Raw genomic sequence first — 22,840 nt, 5'->3', positions numbered from 1 at the left:
AATGTCCTCCCTCCCTCCCACCCTCCCTCCCCCTCTCACCTCCACCTCTGTCTCACCGATCAGTGACTGTTATTTTTCAGACACAGACTTCGAAGACATCGAAGACAAGGACATGTACAAGTCCATGCTCAAACGCGACGAACGCCGCTTCAAGAACGCCGACCGAGACCATGACGGCATCGCCACTCGTGAGCAGTTCACTGCCTTCCTTCACCCCGAGGAGTACGACTACATGAGGGATGTGGTGGTGCAGGTACGACAAACACACCTTCTGAGAATGAAGACGGTTGTCAAACACGTGGTTGGCCAATAAGAACGTGCAAACTATCTGTGTGTAGGAGACAATTGAAGACATCGATAAGAACGGAGACGGAAAGATCAACCTGGACGAATACCTGGGTCAGTGGACGTGCACGTATGGACACCATCTAGATCTTTCCACTGAGTCAGCCCTAACTCTGTGTGCGTGTGTGTGTGTGTGTGTGTGTTGGTGGTCCACAGGTGACATGTACACACCAGAGAGTGGGGAGAGTGAGCCTGAGTGGGTCCAGACGGAGAAGAAACATTTCATAGAGATCAGAGACGCCAACAAGGTGAAGACCTCTCAGCTGTTTGTCTCCGTCTTCACAGCACCTCCATGAAGACACGGTGTCTCCAACATGTTGTGGCGTCGACCAGTGATGTCAACAGGGACGACATGACGAATGTCTCCCCTAAAACCGTAGCCAGAAATGTCAAAGGAAAAAGGCCAAGAAGTTAGACCAAGGAGGAAACTCTGCTGCCCTCCAGTGGCCCACAGACAACACATTCCAATACCACGTCATATAAAACTTAGTAGTACTTGGATCAAGTCAAACTTGAGGTCAACACTTCCGTTACTGAAGCTCTGTCTTAGCTAATTTTATGCTAAAAATGCTACATACTAGTGAACATGCTAGAAGCTAGTGTGTAGACAACTGTTACTTTTTAAAAACTCAAGCTTACATGATGATATTTATATTAGGAAAAGGGTTTCTAAATGTGTACTTAGCACCACCTACAGGCAACAGCTGACCAAATAATCATTTAACAGACTGATGAAGTGATATAAAAAAAATACGGTTCAAAGTCCAAGTATCAGGAATCAGCTGTCAGTTTGAAGAATGTGACCTTAGACGTGTGTGTGTGTGTGTGATGCAGGATGGCTTTTTAGATGCTGGTGAAGTTGCCAACTGGATTCTGCCTGGTGAGGTTGACCACGCTGACAATGAAGCCAAACATCTGATCCATGAAACAGACACAGACAAGGTAAACAAAAGAGGACAAAAACACCACACTGTTCACAAACAATCAGCCTGGTTCCAAACAGACGGTAAGAAGAAGAACTTTAACAATCCCCTGAGGGAAGATGACTTGTTACAACAGCAGCATCATAAAAAAAAACAGACCTTAGACATTAAAGTTTGAGAAAACAAGTTGAGACAAAGTAGTCCCTCACAGGATTTTACTGTTTCTATTTATTTATTTTTTCTACGGTGTGGTATAACTGTCTTGTCCAGTAGGGGGCAGCCTGGCTTGAATGTATTTTAATGATCCAAATTATTTTGCTCAACGATGTTTTAATTTGTTAATTGTGGGTCAATCATTAATAAGCTTTTCTTTCTTTCTCCTCCTCCTCCTGCTCCTCTCTTTCTGTCAATCACAAACCAATCAACCAATACCAGGATGAGAAAATGACCAAGAAGGAGATTCTAGCCAACTGGAACATGTTTGTGGGCAGCCAGGCCACCAATTACGGCGAAGATTTAACAAGAAGACACGATGAACTTTGACGAGTCTTCACTGTCCAACACACACTCCTCTGGGTTTACTGTTGTTTCTATGGTCTGATGTGGTGAAAGAGGGGGGGTCACTGGGTGGGAGTGGGGGAGAGATAGTAGAGGGGAGGGGTCTGTACACAACTTTACATACAACACATACGCACTATTTTAGTTCAGCATGCAGTCACATACCGTGTATGTGAGCAGAAATCAAACTGAACGCGTCTTTGTTTTATTCACGTGTCTGCCATGTTTTTGTTTTTGTATTTTTACGCTGACTCAGCAGTGCTCTCATTGGTCCGGTCAAAATTGCTTCCTCCTGTGATCGTGGACTGTGGACCCACGGGTGTTCGAACCCCATATGTGGGAGTAAAGATTTGGTCATTCAGCAAACACACTGGAGACACTGAGGTTCTAACGACGGTTCAGTCACAGTGACACGGGTCAGGATTTCAGCATGTGAACATTTACTGACACAACACAGAAACAAAAACAAACAAAAAAAGTAGACAAGACAGAGGAGGCAAGATTAAAGGTCTGTTACTGAGGGGTTTTGTCTTGACCTTTGAATAAAATATAGTTTTTTTTTCTACGACCGTGTTTGTCTGTTAGGGGCTTTGTTAACACTAAGTAGTAAAAAGTGTAAAGAAATCATCCAGACTTGACAGGATCTATCACTGCAGTGAAACAGGGTTTTGACCAAAACCCTGAATCTCTACATGTCCTTTAGTGCAGTGACTCCCAACCACTGGGCTGTGGTATAAATATATTTATTGTGTATAATTTGTCACTGCTCGTCAAAGCATGGCAGCAGATGGCTGATAATTAGATCTGTTGAAGAAGATCTTTGCGAGTGTCTTTCTTCAATTCCTGCCAGTATATGAGTGTTGTCATTTACACTAGAAGATTATTATATTTTTATGAAGGAGTAGAGTAGAAGTGTTAGTTAACACTGGTCAACACTCACCGTCTCGGAGTGGATCAGCTCCTCTGTCACCTCCTGTCAACTCCCTCTGTCCTCTGTCCTCCAAACTTCAGGACGGTCAGCTGTCTCTCTCTGAACTCACGGACAAGATGGACTTCATCAAGAGCAGCACCATCACAGATTACGGCGGCATGAGGGTGGATGAGCACGACGAGCTGTGAAAAGGTGGAGAGGGTTTTTACAGATGGGTGGAGGAGCAGCAGACAAATACATACATAAATATAGAAATATATATGAATTCATACCATCAGGTCAGGTCATCGTTGAAGGTCACGCAGTGATGATCTACAAACACATGGAAAAAAAACTGCCAGACAGAAAAACTACAAAGACAAATAACAGGAATTTTGTGTCTTTTCTTTTTTTATTCAGGTCAATTTGTTTTCCTTGTTTCTGTCTCTGCCTCAAACAAACTGTTCAATAAAAATTGTCAGTTCAAAGTCCATTGAAAATTTGTGATTGATTTTGACACGTTACAAACAGTATGTGAAGCTACGTGTTTCTTTCCAGATTGGTGAAAATAATCAGTAAGTACCTGCTTCTCCATTGCCTGGTTCTGGATCCACTGTTCACGATGATGTCATAGCTTTGACATGTTGGCATGATGCCAGGAAACTGTGAATGAAAATGAACGTCTCCACCATTTTCACACTGACGTTTTTACCTTTTGTAAAAATAACAATATTTTACAGATGTTCCTCTGTTCAGAGAAACAGTCAGTAACGACAGAGTGACATGTTTATATATATATACTGTATTTAAGACAGACCTTTACTTCATAAAAAAGACTAAATATCAATTTATTAAGAATTGAATTGTTAAACTGAAAAAAAATACAGATGAAAAAAGTAAAAAGTCATTGAAGCGATGAAGATGTTTTTCTCTGCAGGTGTGAAGTTTACAGCCTCATCCGTGTGAGGCCACCGCCGGCCCGCCGTCTTTATCTTGGGTCACACTTGCATCACTGGACGAGCTTCTTTGGCTCTGAGAGCAACACCAGATCCAGCAAAACCAGTTCCACCCTGACGGAAACAAAAGAACAGAACAGTACTGAGAACAGAACAAAGAGAAGTGACGGGAACCGTCCTGATCCTGATGACCCTGAGACACACCGTCCACCTCAACACACTCCCCAACACACCCACACTCACCCGCTGCAGTGGTATGATATCTCTGTCGGACAGTTTGTCTCCTGTCATCGGGTCCATCATGTCCTTCTTGATCAACTTCTCCACACACTCCATGGTCACCACGGCCCCCCTGAAAGAGGAGACACAGTGTTTCACCTACAGTCAGACAGTCAGACGTAGAACAGGTCAAATGGCACACGTCTGCACTCACGAGGGTCTCAGCACAGCACAGGGGATGCTGTTGGCCAGGACGTCTCTGGTGACGGCACACACGTACCTGTCCTGGAGACAGAGGACACAGTTAGATCGCACTGAGCTGCATTAGACAGGAAATGAGGGCAGAGGGCAGCAGTGGAGCGGCAGCTAATGTTTGCATGTAGTCATGGTGCACAAACATCTGGTGGAACTTGGGCGCCCTCTACTGCTCTGGGATGGAGTGTTATTTTTTTTTCTAACTTTGTTGATTAAATTGTAGAGACATAGAAGATGGAGGGATAAAAAAAACTCCACTGGAGTCAGGTCTCCAAACTGGAACTTTCTAAAAGAGAGGTAGGAATCAGGAAACAGCGCCCTCTGGCGCCCCTTGTCTAACACGGGTACAAATACTAATACAAATAATTTATAAAAATCCTGGAACAGAAAATGTGTGTGTGCTTTTAAAAGTGAACACTTTGCATGATGGGAAAAACAAGGAGGTGTGGAGACTAACCTGACGGGTGAGTAAAGCCACTCGGGCCAAGCTGGGGTCAACGGGAGTGAAGCGTACGTCGATAAGCTCATTCATCTTGATGGGACGTCCTGACATGGGACACAAGACTGTCTTACTCTGTCAGACCAGAAGGAGGTGGAGGAGGTTAGTGACACAGAAGGAGGACTTCTGTCAAAGTCCATGTGACGACATGGACCGGTGGGTAACACGGAACAGTCTTTGGAATCACTCACTGGTTTCTTCAGCAGCGTGGGTTTGGCCTCTGGGGTCAGAGAGGGAATCCAGAAACTGGGCAGGCTCTGGCTGGATGATGAGGCCGAGGATCCAGACGAGGATTCTGCCGAGCTGCTGGCTGGTTTAGCCACCTCACTGCCCTTCTTCTGCCCTGAGACGAAACAACAGGTTTATTCAGCAGAACTGCAAAAAACAGCCGTGACGTCACCGTTCTTTACCACCGTAGGATCTTTTATCCAAATACGACTTTGTCAATCTACACAGGTGTGTACTACTGCATGTGCACAGCCATGTGCTCAGGTGTGTCATGGTGAATAGATACCTGAAACAAAGGGGTTGATAGGTTTGGAGACGATGCTGTTCTCCATGGTCTTGAACCTCTGCACCGTCTCTCTCTCCCCAGACTTGGACTCCAGGTTGCTGGTGCTCTTCTGTTCTTTCTTCTGCTTCTCATACAGCTGTAGAGGAACAAAACATCGAGCAAAGACAGTCACTTCAAGTATTCCATTCATTCTGTGCAGTATTGTAACAATTACAGAGTATAGAAAAAAAATATTTGAAATCAACTGATTATTTACTCATTACAGTGATTCTAACTCAACAGCCGTATTTAAGAAGACAATTTCATCAGTCCCTCTTAAACAACACCTGCACAGTTGTGTGGACGCAAGCGATGTGAAGACACGTGTCCATGTTTTACCTTCATTTTCTTGGCAATCTCTGTCTTCTGGTGAAGAATGTACTCAAGGATGGCCTGTTTGTCATACATGTATCCATCTGGCCTGGAGATCACACAGAAACACGACAGACGATGTTCAGTTACATGACAAATGTTAGTGGCGGATTGTTTTTCTACTGCGTTACTGTGCGAGGAACCAACGTTATGACAGGATCCTGACAGGGCTGAAGAGACAGACAGCAGCAGTCGAAGTCTTTGATCGCATCTTTGCCCAGTCGAATGCTCTGTGTCCCATAACCAGACGCAGCTGTGCAGAGAAAGAAAAAAAAAAACACGGTGAACAATGTAATTCAACGTTACTGCAACAGCTGACATTCTCCAGAAAACATTTAACATCAAATGACTGAGTTACTGGCACCTTTAATATGTCAGAAATATGACGAAAATACAATACTGTTTGATTTTTACATGATACATTAAATTTATCTTATAGATTCCAGAATAAATATGGACTGTACTAAATAAATACTTTAATGATGTCTGTACATGAACAAAGTTGTAAGTCTAAATTTGAAGAGGCGTTTTTTAAAATATGGATGGAAATATTTCGCAATGAATAAGATAACCTCAAGACTATATGGCTGTAATTTCTATAAATGTCACCATTATTTAATTAACATTTAAATAAAGAGATGACTTGGTGAGAGTTGCGGACATTTTTACTCACCGGTGTCCTTTTTCTTCTCGTGGTAGGTGTAAACCGCTCCGGCCGTGCAGTTCTTTCCGTGACGGGTCATTTTTTAGACCTTTTTCTGTTTTAATCAAACTGTGATGCAGAGAAAATAAGACGCTGTGTACGATTTTGTGGAACTGAGCAACAATGCTAATGAAAACAATCGGGTTTACATATTTAACAGCTTACATTTAATAACAAACCACGGACGTTTACCCCGGAAAAGACTGGGAAAAAATATTATAAATAGAAAACAAACAAATAATTATCAAAATTACCTGAAGGCCTAAATATCAGGGAAAGTCTTTATACCACAGTTATTTACGTTCTTCTTGTTTTCCTTCTAAAGAGCTTCCGGTTATTCCTTCTCCTTCTACCGTGTTGCTGCCGGTGTAAATCACAAACTTGATCGCTTTACTACCATCTAGCGGAATTAAATTTAAACGGCGCGATACCATGGTACAATAAAAGAGCAAACGCGACCACAATATCAAACGACTACGTTTACTTCCTTTTCTTATACAACTGCTATTGTTTATTACACTATTGCTATTTAAAATACATTTAATTCCGATGTTAAGTTTAGACGGGAAATGGCTTTGTTCTACGTGTGTTTGCAGTATTAGTAAATCATGGTTGTTTTATATATATATTTATGAAACCTTTACATATATACATAGTAAACAAATGCGTACATCCATATACACATATGTATAGTACTGTACAACTACATAAGACTTAAATAGTATTTAAGTATAAATATAACTATGCAGATGTAAGCGCAATTCTGCCCTCTGCTGGCTGAGAATAGACGCAGTCTGGTGTTTCTTGAATTTCTTCATTACTAGTTCGTCACCGCACAATGCTGACAAACAACTTTGACTTAAGTCAAGTTGTAAATCATGCCAACAGTGTAAAATTTACTCGAGCAAGAGGGGGGAAAACCAAAAGAACAACAAGAGAGGAAAAAACACAGCGTTTCATATTTTCTTGCACAAGATCAGTTTTTCTGTAATCTTTCCAGTTGCTGAAGTTATCAGGAGGGAAACTTGATGGTAGAGTGTTTGTTTTCTTGAAATCAATCAGTCGATTTTTATCTAATCTTTTCTCATCAAGGGTTCATCAGTTATTATACACAGAACGATTTAACAATAGGTTTTTAACTGTGAGGAAAATTAAAAGTACCTTTAACCGTCTGTTCTGCATCACTTTACTGTGTGTCACTCCTTCACATGAACCCAGACAGCATTAGAGTCAAGCGGGCTATCTGATGGGAGTCATTTTCTGGAATGATAAAAGTAGCGTAGTGCAGGTTATAAACACACTTTGTAAATGAGTTCCATGAACAAACAGAGTTTCCTTCACATGTCTTGTTTATTTCTCTGTCAGAACAGCAGCATTTCCTGCCTATGTGACTGTGGATTTCCTGTCAGATGGCTACACCCATCACACAAACCCTCCAATTAGCACATGCACATACTGATAGGTTTTTGACCATAAAGTAAATACAATCACTGGGGGGAAAAAACATAATGTGAAAAAAAAAAAAGTAACCCAAAAATATTTTCCGTTACTGACCGAACCTAAACATCAAAGCTGCAGCAAAACAAAATCACAGACAAGGTCATTATTTTAATCGAGTGGTTTTCAAAAATGTACCTCTGAAAACACCCATCTCTCCCAGTATCACCAGTATGAGATTTTCAAGGCAACCATGTTAACCAGTACACTATGGAACCAACTGACATAAAGTTCCCATACCGGGAGTTGAACCCGGGCCGCCTGGGTGAAAACCAGGAATCCTAACCGCTAGACCATATGGGACTAGTACTGCAACTGGTACTTTAATTTAATTTCAAACTCCACTTAAACTCCAGTCAAAAGCACACACCAAACTGGTTAGATTAGATTATAGATTGTATTAACTAGTTCAACTAAATTATGTTTTGTTCTTTCATATAAACAACAAAAATATAAAAATATTTTTGACAGACACTGAAGTCTCCTGACCTTTTGAAAAGAGATGCCCCGGCCAATGGAATTGCCCCAATCTGATGCCAATTTAGTGGCATCAGATTTGGGGCAATTCCATACTAAATTGTAACCACTGGACTTTAATGGAGTTACACACATTAACAGTAACATTCCCTCATGTGTGTACCCACGTCCTGACCATATAAGGGCGTGCCGACGACCTTTTCGATATAGATAGGAATTTAATGTCTCTTATAAACAACCCCCCGACCCCCCCATGGACACCCCACCCTGCAGATATCTGATGCATTTTCCTTTATCTGTTTCTGTGTAAACAGAAGCTCAGAACCATCGTCCCATCAGTGCCCTGCCCTCCAGCACCAGTTCCCGTCCTAACTTTAGAGCTATTAAAGCACAGGACTGGGACGGTACCAAAACCTCTGCCTGTTTCAGGAGGTCATGTTGAGCTACAGTATTTCTGGTGCTGGTGATGCAAATAGATTTAAAAAAAAAAAATCACAAAATGATAATGAAAGAACACACAACAGTCGAAACACAACAAAGGCCAGACATGAGGTCTTGACCCGTCACTGAACTTCACATTTCTGCCTGGAGCCATCAAAACTGTGCATGTCTTTATCTTTTCCTCTCTAATTACCCCACCTCCCCCTCACCCCTCACCCTCCTCCACCGCCTGTGGTCTCTTGGTGTTTGTTGTTCGTTTCCTGTCACAGAGGAAGTGCCTCACCCTGCTGCCTGGCTCCTTATTGGCTCTGGCTTTGATCAACACTGATTATTAGACGGCGGGATCGGCACATGGACCGGCAGACGAGGACAAGACACAGGGACAGACGCAAGAGAGTCGGAGACAAAGAAGGATCTGAGACCCAATCTTTGAGGCTCTGAGCTGCAGGAGGTGAGAACTGAAACCCACTCTGGTGACTGTCATTTTGTCCCATCACTGCAGGACAGTTTTTTTTCTTTTCTTTGTAACTTTTGTACACACGGTAATCAGTTTTTAGCTTTGTCTCCTTCTTGGTCTGGTCACTCCCAATCCTTGTACCAGTGTCTTCCATCACAGTGACGCTGGACAGGTTTGGGGGGACTGTGCCAAGGTCAGCAGCCGACTTCTTTTTCACCCTTTTTTGTTGGATTGTTTTCTAACAATAACTGGGACACACTGGCAGCAGACACCGACAGTCTGGGTCTGGACGGATGTTCATCTTTGTTGATTTTACAAACTTTAAAATTCTTTTTTTGCAATCGGCATTGGACTTGAAGTGCATGTCAGATTTGTGGCTAAAATCTCACTGCGTTTTTTTCTGACAGACTGACGTGAGTAAAACCAACCTGCTGTGACAGGAAATCTGTTCTTGGTGCATGTCTTGTCAACATGGAGTCTGCGACATCACTGCTACACTTCACTCTGATTGGCCACTAAATCACTCACTTTTACAGCAGGTCTTAAAAGAATTTAAGATTCAGAAATTTAAGAAAAAAAAGGGGAAACTTAATATATAGATAAAAATGGGATTTGAACCTTACCCTGTTCCTGTTCTTTGTGATGAACCAGTGCGAGAAACGACGTTTATTTTTAAACATGACTAAACTCCATGTCCACGAAGGACTAGAGTGAATGAGTCCAGTCTAGTGTCCAGCAGTTGTTTTTTCTAATGTCCATTAATTCCTCTGTGTATGTTTAGGGATGTGATCTAATGTCCATTCCTCTGTGTATGTTTAGGGATGTGACCCAGTTAATAGGCTGTTCCAGTTTTCTGTTGTTGTTATTCTGTTTTAATTCATCTATTGTGTCTTTCAATTCTCCATGTTTGTTTCCTGTTTACAGCACTTTGTTCAACTGTGTTGTTGTTGTTGTTTTTTAAATACTTTTCAAATAAAGTTGAGTTCAGAAAAACTGAACTATTAACACGACAGAACTCTTTTATTTTTTCTCTTTGTTTCTGACTATGTTTGATGTCAGTTTCAGTTATACAGTTTTATGTTTAGTCTTTTAAATCCATATACGTATATATGTACTATATATATGTAACGTATATTTATTACAAGGTGTAATAAATTACTCTATAATGATCATAGAAGAATTCCAATATTTACAGTTACCTGTTGTAGGAACTGGAACTGATCTTGTCTAAGAACGTTTTTGTAGTAGACGTCACATCGTCGTGTGTGGCCCCCCTTGTTACCGTAAGTAACAGAATACAGTATACAGTACCGTAATTCACATAACCATTTCAACTACTACACTTGGAGGACTGGAGTTTTACACTAGTGCTGATGAATAAATGTGAATAAATAAATAAATAAATACTGTGTATTTATCCTATTATGACTTTCGACGTGTGAATGCAGATGTGCGGTTACTCTGTGTTCTTTCAGTTGCCCCCAGGGGGAGAAATAAAGTTTTTTGAATCGGAAGTAATTACAAAGTAATGACTTAATTATTTTCTTTACTTTTAAAAAGACAACAGGTAGTGACTGAAGCTAAACCGGGATTTAAAAGTAGAAATGTATTAGATGTAGATTTCTCTCTCTCACACACACACACAGACAGACACACACCCCCACAGGCAGCTCCGCCCACCGTCCGAAGACAGTGAACAGAGAAAGAGACAAGGAAAACACCTTTCTTCTGGTCTTTAAAGAGACATCAGGCAAAAAAGTTGAGTTCTAAGTGTTCCGGGTCAGTCCGGACTTACCGTGTGACTCGGTACTCGGAGAGGTCTTTGCCGGGTCGACTCCTCCTCCCCCGCTCCTCTCTACAAACAGATATCAAGGTAAGAATGTTTTCTTGTGCACTGTGTAAATACAGTGAACACCGAAACTCAGGTTCGGTTGCTGTGAGTGTGTGACGGTATGTGTTTGTGTTCGCGCGCGCGTCGCTGGGATTCACGCTTGTATTTCCAGGACTCAGAAGTTCTTCCCGGTACCCGGTGTCTCCTCACTCCCTCTTCATTGGTTTTATTCATTTAATTTCGCCTCCGTTCGTCATCGTGTAGATACATGATGAAAGTTCACAGATCGGATTTAATGAATGAAACGCTGCAGTACCTAGGTCCGCCTGTAGGCGCCCGTCTGACCGGGTTGTTGTTGACTCTTAGTTATTTTAATTTCCTGGTGGCGTTTGTGTTTTTAAAAAAGAAAGTTTAGGCCTGAGGTCAGAGTTTGGGACGACGGAGGGGGGGGCGGGGGGTACACCCCAAGGAAATCCCCACTCCTACAATGGCCCCTGCATTTGACCAGCGGCGGGGGGAGGAGGGGGGGGTCTAGAAGAATATTTGAGGGGGAGTTTGGGCAGGATTTTTCAGTTGACGCAACATATGGCAGATTCTAACAATCTCTGGGCTGTTGATGTTACAGTCACTACAGCAAGATAATGTATGAATATATACAGTATATATTGTTTCACAAAGACTGGGTCGCAAGAGTTTGTTTTTTTTTTGGGTCGTTTCACATCCTGTTTTCCAGGAGTTTGCGAATAATGTCTATTGATTTGAGTTGCGGAGGTTTGTGACATTTAAAATATGGGTCCCCAGGAAATACTGCTATACTGTATATATATATATATATATATATTAATATATATATATATACACTCTACTATTACTACTTTATAGGAGACAATAACCTTTATTGATTTAGTTCAGTGGTCAGGCACAGGCCAGTGGTTTCTGCAGTAAAGTAATAGCATAGCAACAAATTATAACAACAGTTGCATCAACTTAAATGTTAAGTTTATGCTGTGATGAAATTTGATTGATTTTAGCAAATAGGCCTCAAAATATTTGACATATTTTTAGGTCCTGATACTTTCCATCATCTGTGGAGTCAAATCCACCTGTAGTGACTCATTAAACACCATGAAAAGCGAAAGTAAAAGCTACTGTATAAACACAATGAACCTCATTTTCCTACCTTGACAAACTGGAAATTCATTTTAAACATTTATTTATAGATGCAGTGAATGTGGGAACAGGAGACTCTTCTGCAGTGACATGCGCAGTGGCTGCAGATTTGAATCTAAACTAGTGAACACGCGTAGAAGAAAAAAAAGTGACTGGTTGAGTTCTTCACTCCTGCACAGTTGCAGATTGACATTCCTGTACGACTGTGTCGTTCAATGGTTGCCCTTAAATTCACAATACACAATGTGAGATGTAACAAACGTCAACCCTCGCAGGTCAGCGATGTCTGGAGGCCTACACTCCTCTGTCTCCACCACCTCCCTGATGGAGGTCAGAACTGAGACTCACCTCGTCCTCAAAGCTTTCCTCAATCGGACTTTGACCATTCCTGCAGAGGAGAGGCCCGGCAGAGTCGGAGGTGCTTACAGAGACCACAGCAAATTCAGGTAACAGCAGGGTCCGACAACGACAAAAACACACCTCAGTTAAACACAACAGCTTTACAACGACAACAACACACCTCAGTTAAACACAACAGCTTATTTGAACCTGCTTTTTTGTTGTTGTTTGTTTTTTAAATGCTCGGTGACATCAGCTCCAAGCCTCGACTAAGACCGAAGGAGGCTCCGTGTTCCGCAGCGGAAGACGTCAGTTCAGCAGATGAGAAGAAGACCAGCTTCAAAGGCTTGATACGACAGCTGCCTCGACGCTACAGCAAACACCGCTCTCCCAAAGACTCGCTGGACAGGGAGCACAAGGTAGAGGGGGGGGTCACATGACCCCACAGTATTTTATTCATCTGAGATGAGCGGTGTGAAGCAGCAGGATGAATAAACACTAGGTAACTAGACACCAGGTGTTATTAGTTACAGTAAAGTTACTAGAAAAGTGACAATTAACACGTTACCTAAACTGAAGAGTAATTCAACTTAACCAAACTTAACATTTGACATTTCTGAATAGCTATATATCTAGGTTTAGTTTTACTTTATTTAGCTAATTATTACCATACTTTATTTTAATCTCACTTTTATATTTTTTCTGTTTTATTTGTTGCAGTTGTCAAATGTTGTCGTTATCATAGGTTTGAAAGTTAAACTGAGATACAAAAATCTCAAATATAGAAATGATTGAATTATTCTTCTGATTTAAATGGAATGCATTTCAGTAAATCATCAAATTATTATTAATGACCGTTTTAGTAGTTAATGTGTGTTTAGATAATAGATGATTTAGATGATCTGTGGTTGACGACGCTGAAATTAGAATTCTGAAATTCTGTTGGTGAGAAACAAACAAAAAAAAGACAAAACCCATTACACAACTAACCCCCCCTCCCCCCACCTCACCCTACAGGACATGTCTCCCTCCTCTACATCAGAAGACGAGGATGTGGAGAAGAAACAGCAGAAGAAACAGAAACACAGGAAAATTAGAAAAAAGCTCTCAAAGCTCTTCAGGATAAGAATAGAGAAAGAGAAGGACAAAGACGAGGACGGCGGCGGCGATGCTAAAAGACCCACGTCTCCCGTCAAAGAGCCAGCAGAGGGCGTCTCTTCCAGTAAGCTCCTCCTTTACAATACTGTTTCCCAGGGTTGACTACAACTCCTGGTTACACAAAGAAAGATGTAAAAAGAAAAAAGAAAAGTTTCAGAAGCCAAACCAAAAACTTACATGTCCTTCACAAGCAAAGACTTAACTCAACTCTGTCCCCGACGGTCACGTGATCTCGTGCTGATTGTTTTTGTTTTCTTAGACCATCCTCCTGGGTTCTACGATGATGTGGCCGAGAAGCTGGACAAGATCGCTCAGAGGTCCACCAGTATAAAGAAACCCAGGCCCACGATCCAGGTTTCACCAGGTACGACCTTAAACACACGTTTACAGGCGTGAAAAACACACACACGTCACGAACAAAAAATAATAAGTTCACTCATACCTGCTGGAAACAAACTATCAGTGAAGCTCGATGTCTGATAACTAGAATAGAAGTCAGTGCAGATGTTTACCTTAATGCAAGTGCACATACAGATGTACTAGATCAAGTACATGTATGAGTATTTCAAAGGTATTTCCACCTATAAATTCAGAGTATCTGTTTCTTTCTTTTTTTCTTCCAGTCCGTGAAAATGTGGGTGACAAAGATGCTGTGATCCAGCAGCTGGCTCAGCTGCTCTCCATGGAAGGAGACCTCATCAACACTAAGGTAGAGAGACTGTCAGACAGGTCCAGACCCCTGTCCAAGTACACGTTGTACTCCGTGTATCTGGACACCTGTGACACGTGTTTTCACAGATCCAGTCTGATCCCTTCCTGCGCTCCACCTTCGCTCGTCTCTCTTACGGATCGTTTGCCAAACTCCTGGACACCTGCAGCAGCTCTCAGGTTTCTCTGGCCCCGGTGCTGCCCCCTGCACGCAGTCCAACGCTACAACGCCTGGCTGTCACTATGGAGGTGTCACGCCGTATAGTGACGGCCACGGGGGCAGTACGCATGCAGGGCTACGCAGAGTGCTACATGGAGAACTTTGCTCCTTGGGTCAAGAGTCATGGAGGATGGGTGAGTGGGGACTATTGTACTGTGAAAAAAAAATTAAAAACTGAAAAACATTCAGCAGAAGGAACTGCCATAACACTGTTTAAAAAAAAAGTTAAAAACTGAAAAACATTCAGCAGAAGAAGAAAAAAAGGAAGCTAACCAATAAACATAACATTTAAGTGACACAGACAGAATTTAACAATCTCACAGCTCTTTTTTCTGTTTATTTTAGGAGAATGTAGAGCTTGAAGAATTTGATTGAGCTCACAGAGTCTTCAGGACCAGTGATTCCAGAATCCTCCTTGGCTCACGCTGTTTATGGGATTGATTCTCAAAGACTGGGTTGCGATATCTTGTGAGTCGCATATTGCCCCCTACTGGGTCTATTTGACACTGGTCTCTAGCTAGAAACTCAAGTCTCTTGAAGGTAAAACAAAGACAAAGAGTGAAGCGAAAACCTTTTTTTAAAGTTTTTAAATATGTTTTAAATTATTCTTTTGATTATTCTGTAAAAAGATCCTGACAGCTTATAATCTGTTTACAGTAAAAGAAAAAAAAAATACAATGCGAGACAGAGCAGATGAAGGATGAGTAAAAACACTGGAGCCAAACCAGTTGTTTAACACTATGATGTCCTTTTAAAACTGGTCGGTCACTATATACTACTGACAAAAATGAATGGTAAAAGTAGGTGTTTTTTATTTAAGTTTTTTTTAAATGTTTGCTGCTATTGTCTTTTTTAATTTTTTATAAATACACTTCATTTTTTGTGCCTATTTAAACAGTCAATTTGTCGAAAAAGTCAAAATGTTTTTGTAAACAGATGAGTGACAAAACAAAATAATTAATGGATTTTAATATTATATAAGATGAATTTTTGAAGTTTTCTGTGTTTTACTCAGGTACGATGAACATGGCACCAGAATCACGACTGTATAAATTAAATTTTATAGTTTACTGAACTCATGTTATATTTACTGTGACTGTTTACTGTGACTGTCAGTCAAAGTACTCTCTCAGAGCAGCTGCCTTGGAATCAACGTCAGAACAGGATGGAATAGAAAAGGAATAAAATGAATTCAAAACTTGTGTTAAAAGTTTACACCAGGTTTCCTGAATGCATCACCTTTAACCTCAGGTGACCGCATCCCTCCATATGTTGCTCCATCTGCCAATATACATACATGGGTGTCAAATATCTGATTGTGTATGTGACAGCGACAAACCTCTATCTTTGCAGTAAGAAGGTCACCCGTTCCATCCCTTCACTCTACACTGACCTTAGGTGTGAATGTGAGCGTGAATGGTTGATTTTTTTTATCCCTCCATATGTTGCTCCATCTGCCAATATACATACATGGGTGTCAAATACCTGATTGTGAATGTGAGCGTGAATGGTTGATTTTTTTTTCTATATGTGACCGTGCCAGAGTGGTAAACTCACCCATTGACTACTGGGGTTGACCTGTGACCTTTTAAAGGAGTCCAGACGCCTGACTTGCACTGTGTAAACAGGATACAGAAGATAAGTTATTCAGGGATGTTCTCAATGTCTTTGAAATCATGTGTATTTCTCTGTGAAATACATATATATATATATTAAGGTCATTTCTGTATTAAAGTATTTTATTTAAATGTATTTGCTGATGCTTTGTGTAAACAAATAAACATAAATCATGGTAACAAAAATATAAACACACGTACAAATATATATGCATATATATTAGGGAAAATGAAAACGCGATAACACAATGCCTAATTCTGTGTGCCTTAAAACAGTTTGTGGGGGACGGCTGTATGTGAAAGTGAAAGCCGCTAGATGGCAGCATTGCTGCTCATTTTATTAATCAATTTTAATAATCGGGGGGTTGTATGCAGGATGCTGGTGTCTGCAACTCGTACAGTGGTTTGTACAAGTAAATAAATAAATAAATATCGGCATATCAGTTGTACATATAGTACACATATGTAGTAAATAAAATCCCTTACCTTAATAGTTGGAAATCACTGAAGTTGTGCAGTGATATTTCCTTCACCGAAACATTTATCTTTAACACTTTAACTGTGGACAACACTTGGTTGTTTAGTTAAATCACTTTAGTTAGAGACAAGATCATCACATACACATCAAGTCTTCCTAGAGTTCCTGTTCCTACCCTAGACACATGGTCGATTCCTTCTGGAACTATCCATAAAACAGAGGGGGAATGAGGTGGGAAGTATTTGGCAGTTGCTGAGTCTGTGGCCGGAGGAGATAAGAAAAGAAAAACATTACACAAAAATGACAAACTTTGTCCATGTTTGAGTGTTGTATAAAACAATTCATCATTAGATTAAACTGGGGTTTGAAACACAAAAAACCTGTGGGCTGGATTTAATGTTTAGGCAGAATATTTTCAGTTGTGTTCCAGCCGTCGCTTCATACAATCCAACATGACCAGCGCCTGTAGAGATGAGTCACTGATGTACAGTAAATAAGATCATGTTTATACAGGAGAAATGACAACAATTCATTCTGTCAGGTGAGCGTACACCCATAAAAGCATCAGTAAAATGTATTATTATATATATAATTTCAATTTCTGACAATAGAAATAAAAAAAGTTCACCTTCCATAAATCTTACGTAGTTCTAGCCAACAGGAAACGGGTATCAACTTAGTGCCATTATCAAAGTTATTACGCAGACCTTGTCATCAGGAAAATCAAATAATAGTAAATCGATGATTTAATTCCATTTGTTCTGATGTTGGTGTAAATATAAAACAGTTGAAGGTGCAGTAAGAAAAAAAAAAAAGCAGAACAAGTCTCTTCTGTCTTTGAATTTTTTTTTTTTTTTTTTTTTAAACGAAATTTTGTTCCCATCAGGTTATGTTATAGAGGAAGTGAACTGAATATGTTTTGGCTCGAGGCTGATGAATGTTCCAGAAGTCATGAAATGTCAATGCTGCACTTTTAGGTGTTGTTAAGGTCACAGGTGAAATGTGGACGTCGTCTGCTGTGTCTCCGACCGTGTCGGCGTGAGACCCAGACGTGGCTGGAGTTCAGATGCTTCAATCAGGGAGTGAGATCAGACCAGTACAGCTCAGTAAACAACCGTCAGTCCAATCGCTTCTCTGCACAATGGATCTGACAGTACATCAGCATGGAGAAGACCAGGGCCAAGATCTGATTTAAGAAGAAGAAGAAGAAGGTCAGTTTTCAAAAAGTGTGTTTGTTTGGATGTTAAATGCAAAGAGTTAAAATGAATGAGTGAAATCTGTAGCACAGATACCTGCACCACACCGATACAGGCTCCAAACACCAGGACTGAGGGGATGTTGGTGAGCAGCCACTGCCTGGCCTTTTGGTAGCAGGGCTGCAGGGAACGGAGACGAAGAGGTCACATTGTGACATCGATGACATTGATTAAATGTTTATTTAAAAAAAAAAAAAATCACAAGACACACTCCACATCTCTGCAGTTAGAAAACAACAAAGGTTTTCAACACTTGATTTGCTGTGCATGGGTGTCAGCTGAGCAGCAAACAAACCTCACTCCACCCGTCCAGGCACTGGTCCATCCCCACAGAGCAGCAGGATGAGGGCAGCGTTCCATTCAGAACATCATACCAGTCTGTCTTGTTAGTCACTCCACAGCATTTGAACTGGAAGGAATAAAGAGTGAAGAAGAAGAAGAAGAAGAGTTTAGGGTTGAATAATATTCTCTGGCTGTGCTGCCTGCTGTAAAAAGTCATTCCACTGTTTGGCGACTGTTTTTTCACTCTGTGTGTCGTTTCCCCTGAATGCTCACCATTTTCTGGACGTTGTCCCAGGATTTCTTCAGTCCAGGTTCTGATTTATAAACCTTCATTCCTTCTCTCAAGTCATCCTGGGCTTTGGAGTCCAGCTACAATCACAGATCAAAGAGGGAGGGCAGTTATCCATCAGCTTTTAGAACCACGGGTTCTTATCATCCACTGTGAGGTCATCACCGCACAGTGGCTGCGCAGATGTAGACTTTAAAGTTCAAATGACTGCGAGGCTGTAATTAAGCCACGTGTGTTTACACCACGGAAGGAAACGAAGCTGAAATTAACTCAGTGTCGGTCGTGTTGACAACTAGAAACCTTTCTGCTTCCACAGCAACAGATTATTTTCTCCATTAGGATGAGTTTTCATGCAGAGGATACTGGCATCATAAATGGACATTTCATTAGGTGTAATAGTGGTTTTATTCAGCAGCCAATCACACAGCTTGATGAATATACGTATATATAAAGACATGATTGACACGACCTGCTGAAGCTCAATCCGAGCATCAGACTGGATGTGCGGATGTAAATCATGAGACAGCAAACATTTGAACATGTAAAACTGGAGGTGAACTCACCTTGTCATGGAAGATGTGTATAACCACGACTAACGTCACCTCAGTCAGAACCAGGAGCAGCAGGATCACGAAGAACTGCAGAGAAGAGTAATGGTCACCTTTAGGGACTTGATGATACAATAAAATACAGACATTCTTCTGTTTCAACACCTGAAGGTCCCTGTTTTTTTGCCGATGCAACCCTGTGTAGTCGGACATTATTGTGATAATACATTTGGACAAATCTTTTTTTGTGTCCTTTCTTGCAGCCCAGTTTTCTGTATGAAGGTGTGAGTTAAAAATGTTTGTGCTGACATCTCACCATGAATAGCAGGCAGCGTTGCTCCTTCAATGCTCCGAGACAGCCCAGGAAACCCGTGACCATGGTAATGCCACCAGCCACCAGCAGCAGATTGGCTGCCGACAAAGACGGGAAGGACAAGGGAAGAGAGGAAAACTCCGCCTGGGTGAAGGACAGCCAGACTCCGACTCCAAACAGGCCACATCCTCCTAGCTGTTCGGGCAGAGTAACGTCACACCAGTGTCAAAAGGTCACTACAAACGTGTACAACATGATACACCGTCAGCGGTGATTCATTCAAATACTTACCCAGAAGATGAGGTTGAAGACAAACATCAAATATTTGACGCAGCACAAACATCTCTGAGACACGGACATACTGTAAAAGAAAAAAAAGAAAAGAAACGGGGAGTACGGGTGCAACTATAATCAAAGACTTTGTTGCGTGGCCAATATAATGATCCACAGAATCATTCATTCAACCTTCCCTTTTATTCACGGTCTGTTCACCAATAAAATGACCCACAGAATCATTCAAATCTCTGCAGGATTGATGTAGGTGGTCAGGGGAACAGGAAGCAGAACCTTCCCTTTTATTCACGGTCTGTTCATTAGAGTTAAATGTGAACCGTGTGTTGTAGACAACAATCTCTAGGTTTGTTTTTGTTTGTCAGAAGTGGGTTGGAGTTAAATGTGAACCGTGTGTGGTAGACAACAATCTCTAGATTTGTTTTTGTTTGTCAGAAGTGGGTTGGTCAGTGAAGATAAAAAAAAAACAACCCCAAAACGATTTCCTTTTCTGTCCGACACTCTGGACATGTACAACCTGCGTAAAAATGAGTTTGTACTTTAGTTGGGGTTTCTTTTTGTATTTGTCGCTGACTGAATGGCCCCAAAACTGACTACTGACATTACACAGGAAGTCTAACTGCTGACAGGAAGGAAGTTCCCTTCCCTCCTCAGCAAACCTAATTATACTCCTGTAGGTATTTCCCATGATCACAGCAAACCTGTGAGGTGCAGCTGAGAGTCAACGTGTGTGAAGAACACAGAGGAGGTGAGGACAGATGAGGAGCGGTCTGGGAGACAACAAGGATCAGCAACGACAATGAATTAAAGGAGTAGTTCGTTTAATAAGAGACACTGAACCCACTGTTTTATGAAGCATATTTTTTTAATCTTCACATTGACAGTGTTGTATATACTAACAATAATTATACACTGTGTTGTATTACTTGGGTATATTAATTTTTCTACTGTATTATTTAAATCTACTTCTCTAAAAAAATGGTCTGGTGACTTTATTCTTTTCATCATTTGTCTGTGTGTTTTCCCACTGGTGAAAAATGTTCATGTCACCTGCTGGTTTCTGGTGACACTGATGTGCTGTGGGTTCACACAGAGCCAAGCTTCCACTGTGGCTCTGTACTACGTATAAATCACAAATGTTTGATGTTGGATGTTCAACATCAAACATTTCAAGCTGTCAGTTTTATCACATGCAGGCTGATAAAAATGATGAGCTGGTAAAAAAAAAAACTTGCACCGACGTCACCATTTGCTGCACAAATGCCAAGACTGCAGAAATATATTTTTCCACAAGTGTTTCTACAGTATTTTTTGTGCAAATTTAAAACATTAACACTGACAAAAAAAGAGGTCCTTTAAAGAGGTACTTTTTCAAGTCCCCTCAGCTCTAGGGTCAGAGTTCACTCTTCTCTCAGTGGAGAAATTAAAACAATTAAACAATTAATTACTGTCAAACAGGTCTAAGGGATCTTAAACAACTATGGTGCAAACATATTTACCTGAAGTCCAATCAGTTTTTCAGAACTTTTCTCTGGAATTTCCCTGCTCTGATATTTGCTGAGTTTTCTTTTCAGCTTTCCGTTGTCCTCTGGTTTGGTTTCTGAAGCAGCACAGTCTTTTACCAAGGCTGGCTTTTCTTCTTCTTCCTCTGTATTAGTTTCTACTTGCAGATCGAGGTTGGAGCCATCATAGACTGGAACACTGGCTTTTTTTCCAGAGTTTCCTTTTTGTTTTCTCTCTTTTGTGTTGAGTAGACGTCTCTCTCGCTCTCTCTTTTTCTCCCTCCTCTTCTCAATTATTTCCAGATGCGTGTGTTGTTAGCTGAACTCTCGTGTTCCTCCTCCTCGTTCCTCCTCCACTCCACAGCTCAGCCCCTAAAGCTGGGCTTGTCTCAGATTTCAGACTCCTTTGTTACAGAAATGTCCTCTTGTTCCTTCCAATGAAATGATCGTCTCCGTGCACAAACACAGGATTTCAAATATTTTAAGACATTCACTGCTTTTCAAGTCTGAAATTGTCGGCACTCAAACATGGCTGTGGAGCACTTTTGTTGGTAGGAACCAGACTGAAATAAAGATGCTCATGCTCCTAGAAATCAGGGCAACAGAAACTGCCTCCAGTTATGTTAACAAATCTGTGGAATCCTGAAATATTAACCAGCAATGTTTTAGAAACATACAGAGGTCAAACCAACCTGCACTGTGTTAACGTTCATCCAGAGATGGCTACGGGTTTTCATAGCAGTTCAGGTTTGTCAAACACTTTTTTTAACAAGTGAAGACAGACAGGCAACGCTATGACAACAAGAGTGTGGAGCAAAGATGGAAGAACGAAGCATGAATGGTGTAGAGTGAAGAACAGAAGGGACCAAGAAAACTGTACTTTAACAAAATTCTGACACCAAGAATAATTTGGAACCATTCTTTATTTTGTCTGTTAACTGGTTTGATAAGCAACACAATTTGGCCAGCACTTAACAAAACCTTCAACTAGCTTGTTCAGACAAGTTTTGATGGAAAAATTTGAGCAGTAAATTTTTTCTTGAAATTCATATTGAAATTCAAAAAATCTATAACATCTAAGCGTCTTCTTTGATAATAGACATCTGTAATGTTGCTTTAGCTCATTTCCTAATTTAGAGAAATATTTAGAATTGTTATCACTTGACACATTTCATTTAACCTTTGTGCCATCGAGTTATTTTTTTATATTGACTGATTCATAACTAATAATTTCTTCTCCTTTCAGTCACTTGCAGAGTAAAACCAGGGTCACGGTAGTCCTCTAGGCTTCCTCATCTTCACCTTCCTCCAGCTCACCCTCGTCCTCAGCAGTGGCGTCCTGGTACTGCTGGTACTCAGACACCAGGTCGTTCATGTTGCTCTCGGCCTCTGTGAACTCCATCTCGTCCATACCCTCACCAGTGTACCAGTGGAGGAAGGCCTTGCGTCGGAACATGGCGGTGAACTGCTCAGAGATGCGTTTGAACAGCTCCTGGATGGCGGTGCTGTTGCCGATGAAGGTAGAAGACATTTTCAGCCCTCGGGGAGGGATGTCACAGACGGCGGTCTTGACGTTGTTGGGGATCCACTCCACGAAGTAGCTGCTGTTTTTGTTCTGTACATTCAGCATCTGTTCATCGACCTCCTTCATGGACATGCGGCCTCTGAAGCTGG

The 22,840-nt window shown here is 41.2% G+C and overlaps 5 protein-coding genes, 1 long non-coding RNA gene and 1 other non-coding gene across 10 annotated transcripts in view; 3 read left to right on the top strand and 4 right to left on the bottom strand.

Moving 5' to 3' along the window:
- The first annotated feature begins 1 nt into the window (after position 1).
- Positions 2-3,229, top strand: rcn3 (reticulocalbin 3, EF-hand calcium binding domain). The gene is made up of 5 exons (XM_017040562.2): positions 2-253; positions 339-399; positions 502-593; positions 1,180-1,287; positions 2,838-3,229. The coding sequence occupies exons 1-5, from the start codon at positions 2-4 to the stop codon at positions 2,943-2,945; spliced, it is 621 nt and encodes a 206-aa protein (XP_016896051.2). The 3' UTR covers positions 2,946-3,229.
- A 330-nt stretch (positions 3,230-3,559) lies between these two features.
- nosip (nitric oxide synthase interacting protein) lies at positions 3,560-12,590 on the bottom strand. 4 transcript variants are annotated; one of them, XM_008330490.3, is made up of 12 exons: positions 12,515-12,590; positions 10,961-11,020; positions 7,455-7,553; positions 6,264-6,362; positions 5,738-5,843; positions 5,558-5,639; positions 5,180-5,315; positions 4,857-5,008; positions 4,624-4,740; positions 4,126-4,196; positions 3,936-4,044; positions 3,560-3,806 (listed from the first exon to the last, which is right to left on the bottom strand). In XM_008330490.3, exons 4-12 carry the CDS (start codon positions 6,331-6,333, stop codon positions 3,735-3,737), a joined length of 915 nt encoding a protein of 304 aa, XP_008328712.1. In that variant the 5' UTR covers positions 6,334-6,362; positions 7,455-7,553; positions 10,961-11,020; positions 12,515-12,590; the 3' UTR covers positions 3,560-3,734. The 4 variants fall into 4 exon arrangements, with proteins under 4 accessions (XP_008328712.1, XP_024920504.1, XP_008328711.1 ...); XM_025064736.1 differs by lacking the exons at positions 10,961-11,020; positions 12,515-12,590 and having other exon boundaries at positions 7,455-7,615; XM_008330489.3 differs by lacking the exons at positions 7,455-7,553; positions 10,961-11,020; positions 12,515-12,590 and adding an exon at positions 6,548-6,734.
- trnae-uuc (transfer RNA glutamic acid (anticodon UUC)) lies at positions 8,022-8,093 on the bottom strand. Its single transcript has one exon. It is a non-coding gene; the product is annotated as a tRNA-Glu (tRNA).
- LOC103393498 (uncharacterized) lies at positions 8,797-9,685 on the top strand. Its single transcript, XR_523024.3, has 2 exons — positions 8,797-9,159; positions 9,573-9,685. It is a non-coding gene; the product is annotated as an uncharacterized LOC103393498 (long non-coding RNA).
- Positions 10,905-16,015, top strand: bcl2l12 (BCL2 like 12). The gene is made up of 8 exons (XM_025064735.1): positions 10,905-11,038; positions 12,442-12,612; positions 12,762-12,924; positions 13,523-13,727; positions 13,923-14,027; positions 14,287-14,372; positions 14,462-14,725; positions 14,937-16,015. Exons 2-8 carry the CDS (start codon positions 12,449-12,451, stop codon positions 14,964-14,966), a joined length of 1,017 nt encoding a protein of 338 aa, XP_024920503.1. The 5' UTR covers positions 10,905-11,038; positions 12,442-12,448; the 3' UTR covers positions 14,967-16,015.
- A 983-nt stretch (positions 16,016-16,998) lies between these two features.
- Positions 16,999-21,303, bottom strand: tspan4b (tetraspanin 4b). Its single transcript, XM_008330496.3, has 8 exons — positions 21,164-21,303; positions 19,665-19,734; positions 19,377-19,568; positions 19,076-19,150; positions 18,497-18,592; positions 18,237-18,350; positions 17,978-18,061; positions 16,999-17,871 (listed from the first exon to the last, which is right to left on the bottom strand). Exons 2-8 carry the CDS (start codon positions 19,731-19,733, stop codon positions 17,803-17,805), a joined length of 699 nt encoding a protein of 232 aa, XP_008328718.1. The 5' UTR covers position 19,734; positions 21,164-21,303; the 3' UTR covers positions 16,999-17,802.
- A 14-nt stretch (positions 21,304-21,317) lies between these two features.
- LOC103393500 (tubulin beta-1 chain-like) overlaps positions 21,318-22,840 on the bottom strand; it is a 2,939-nt gene continuing 1,416 nt past the window's right edge. The window contains exon 2 of the mRNA XM_025064533.1: positions 21,318-22,836. Coding sequence (XP_024920301.1) covers positions 22,449-22,836 — 388 coding nt within the window. The 3' untranslated portion in view covers positions 21,318-22,448. The remainder of the gene's footprint in view (positions 22,837-22,840) is intronic.

Source organism: Cynoglossus semilaevis, chromosome 17 (genome assembly GCF_000523025.1).
Source record: "Cynoglossus semilaevis isolate Cse_v1.0 chromosome 17, Cse_v1.0, whole genome shotgun sequence".
Classification (NCBI taxonomy): Eukaryota; Metazoa; Chordata; class Actinopteri; order Pleuronectiformes; family Cynoglossidae; genus Cynoglossus; species Cynoglossus semilaevis.
Note: the sequence above shows the minus strand (reverse complement) of the source record. Positions and strands in the feature narration are given on the sequence as shown.

Coding starts and splice junctions, on each gene's coding strand:
- rcn3 (XM_017040562.2), top strand. CDS start 2: ATGTCCTCCCTCCCTCCCACCCTCCCTCCCCCTCTCACCTCCACCTCT. Junction 254..338: donor TGAGGGATGTGGTGGTGCAG/GTACGACAAACA, acceptor ATCTGTGTGTAG/GAGACAATTGAAGACATCGA. Junction 400..501: donor CAACCTGGACGAATACCTGG/GTCAGTGGACGT, acceptor GGTGGTCCACAG/GTGACATGTACACACCAGAG.
- nosip (XM_008330490.3), bottom strand. CDS start 6,333: ATGACCCGTCACGGAAAGAACTGCACGGCCGGAGCGGTTTACACCTAC. Junction 5,844..6,263: donor CGAGAAGAAAAAGGACACCG/GTGAGTAAAAAT, acceptor TTCTCTGCACAG/CTGCGTCTGGTTATGGGACA. Junction 4,197..4,623: donor TGGCTTTACTCACCCGTCAG/GTTAGTCTCCAC, acceptor CTCTGTCTCCAG/GACAGGTACGTGTGTGCCGT.
- bcl2l12 (XM_025064735.1), top strand. CDS start 12,449: ATGTCTGGAGGCCTACACTCCTCTGTCTCCACCACCTCCCTGATGGAG. Junction 12,613..12,761: donor AGAGACCACAGCAAATTCAG/GTAACAGCAGGG, acceptor CGGTGACATCAG/CTCCAAGCCTCGACTAAGAC. Junction 14,373..14,461: donor GAGACCTCATCAACACTAAG/GTAGAGAGACTG, acceptor GTGTTTTCACAG/ATCCAGTCTGATCCCTTCCT.
- tspan4b (XM_008330496.3), bottom strand. CDS start 19,733: ATGTCCGTGTCTCAGAGATGTTTGTGCTGCGTCAAATATTTGATGTTT. Junction 19,569..19,664: donor TCTTCAACCTCATCTTCTGG/GTAAGTATTTGA, acceptor CTGCCCGAACAG/CTAGGAGGATGTGGCCTGTT. Junction 17,872..17,977: donor CCTGTATCGGTGTGGTGCAG/GTATCTGTGCTA, acceptor TTCTTAAATCAG/ATCTTGGCCCTGGTCTTCTC.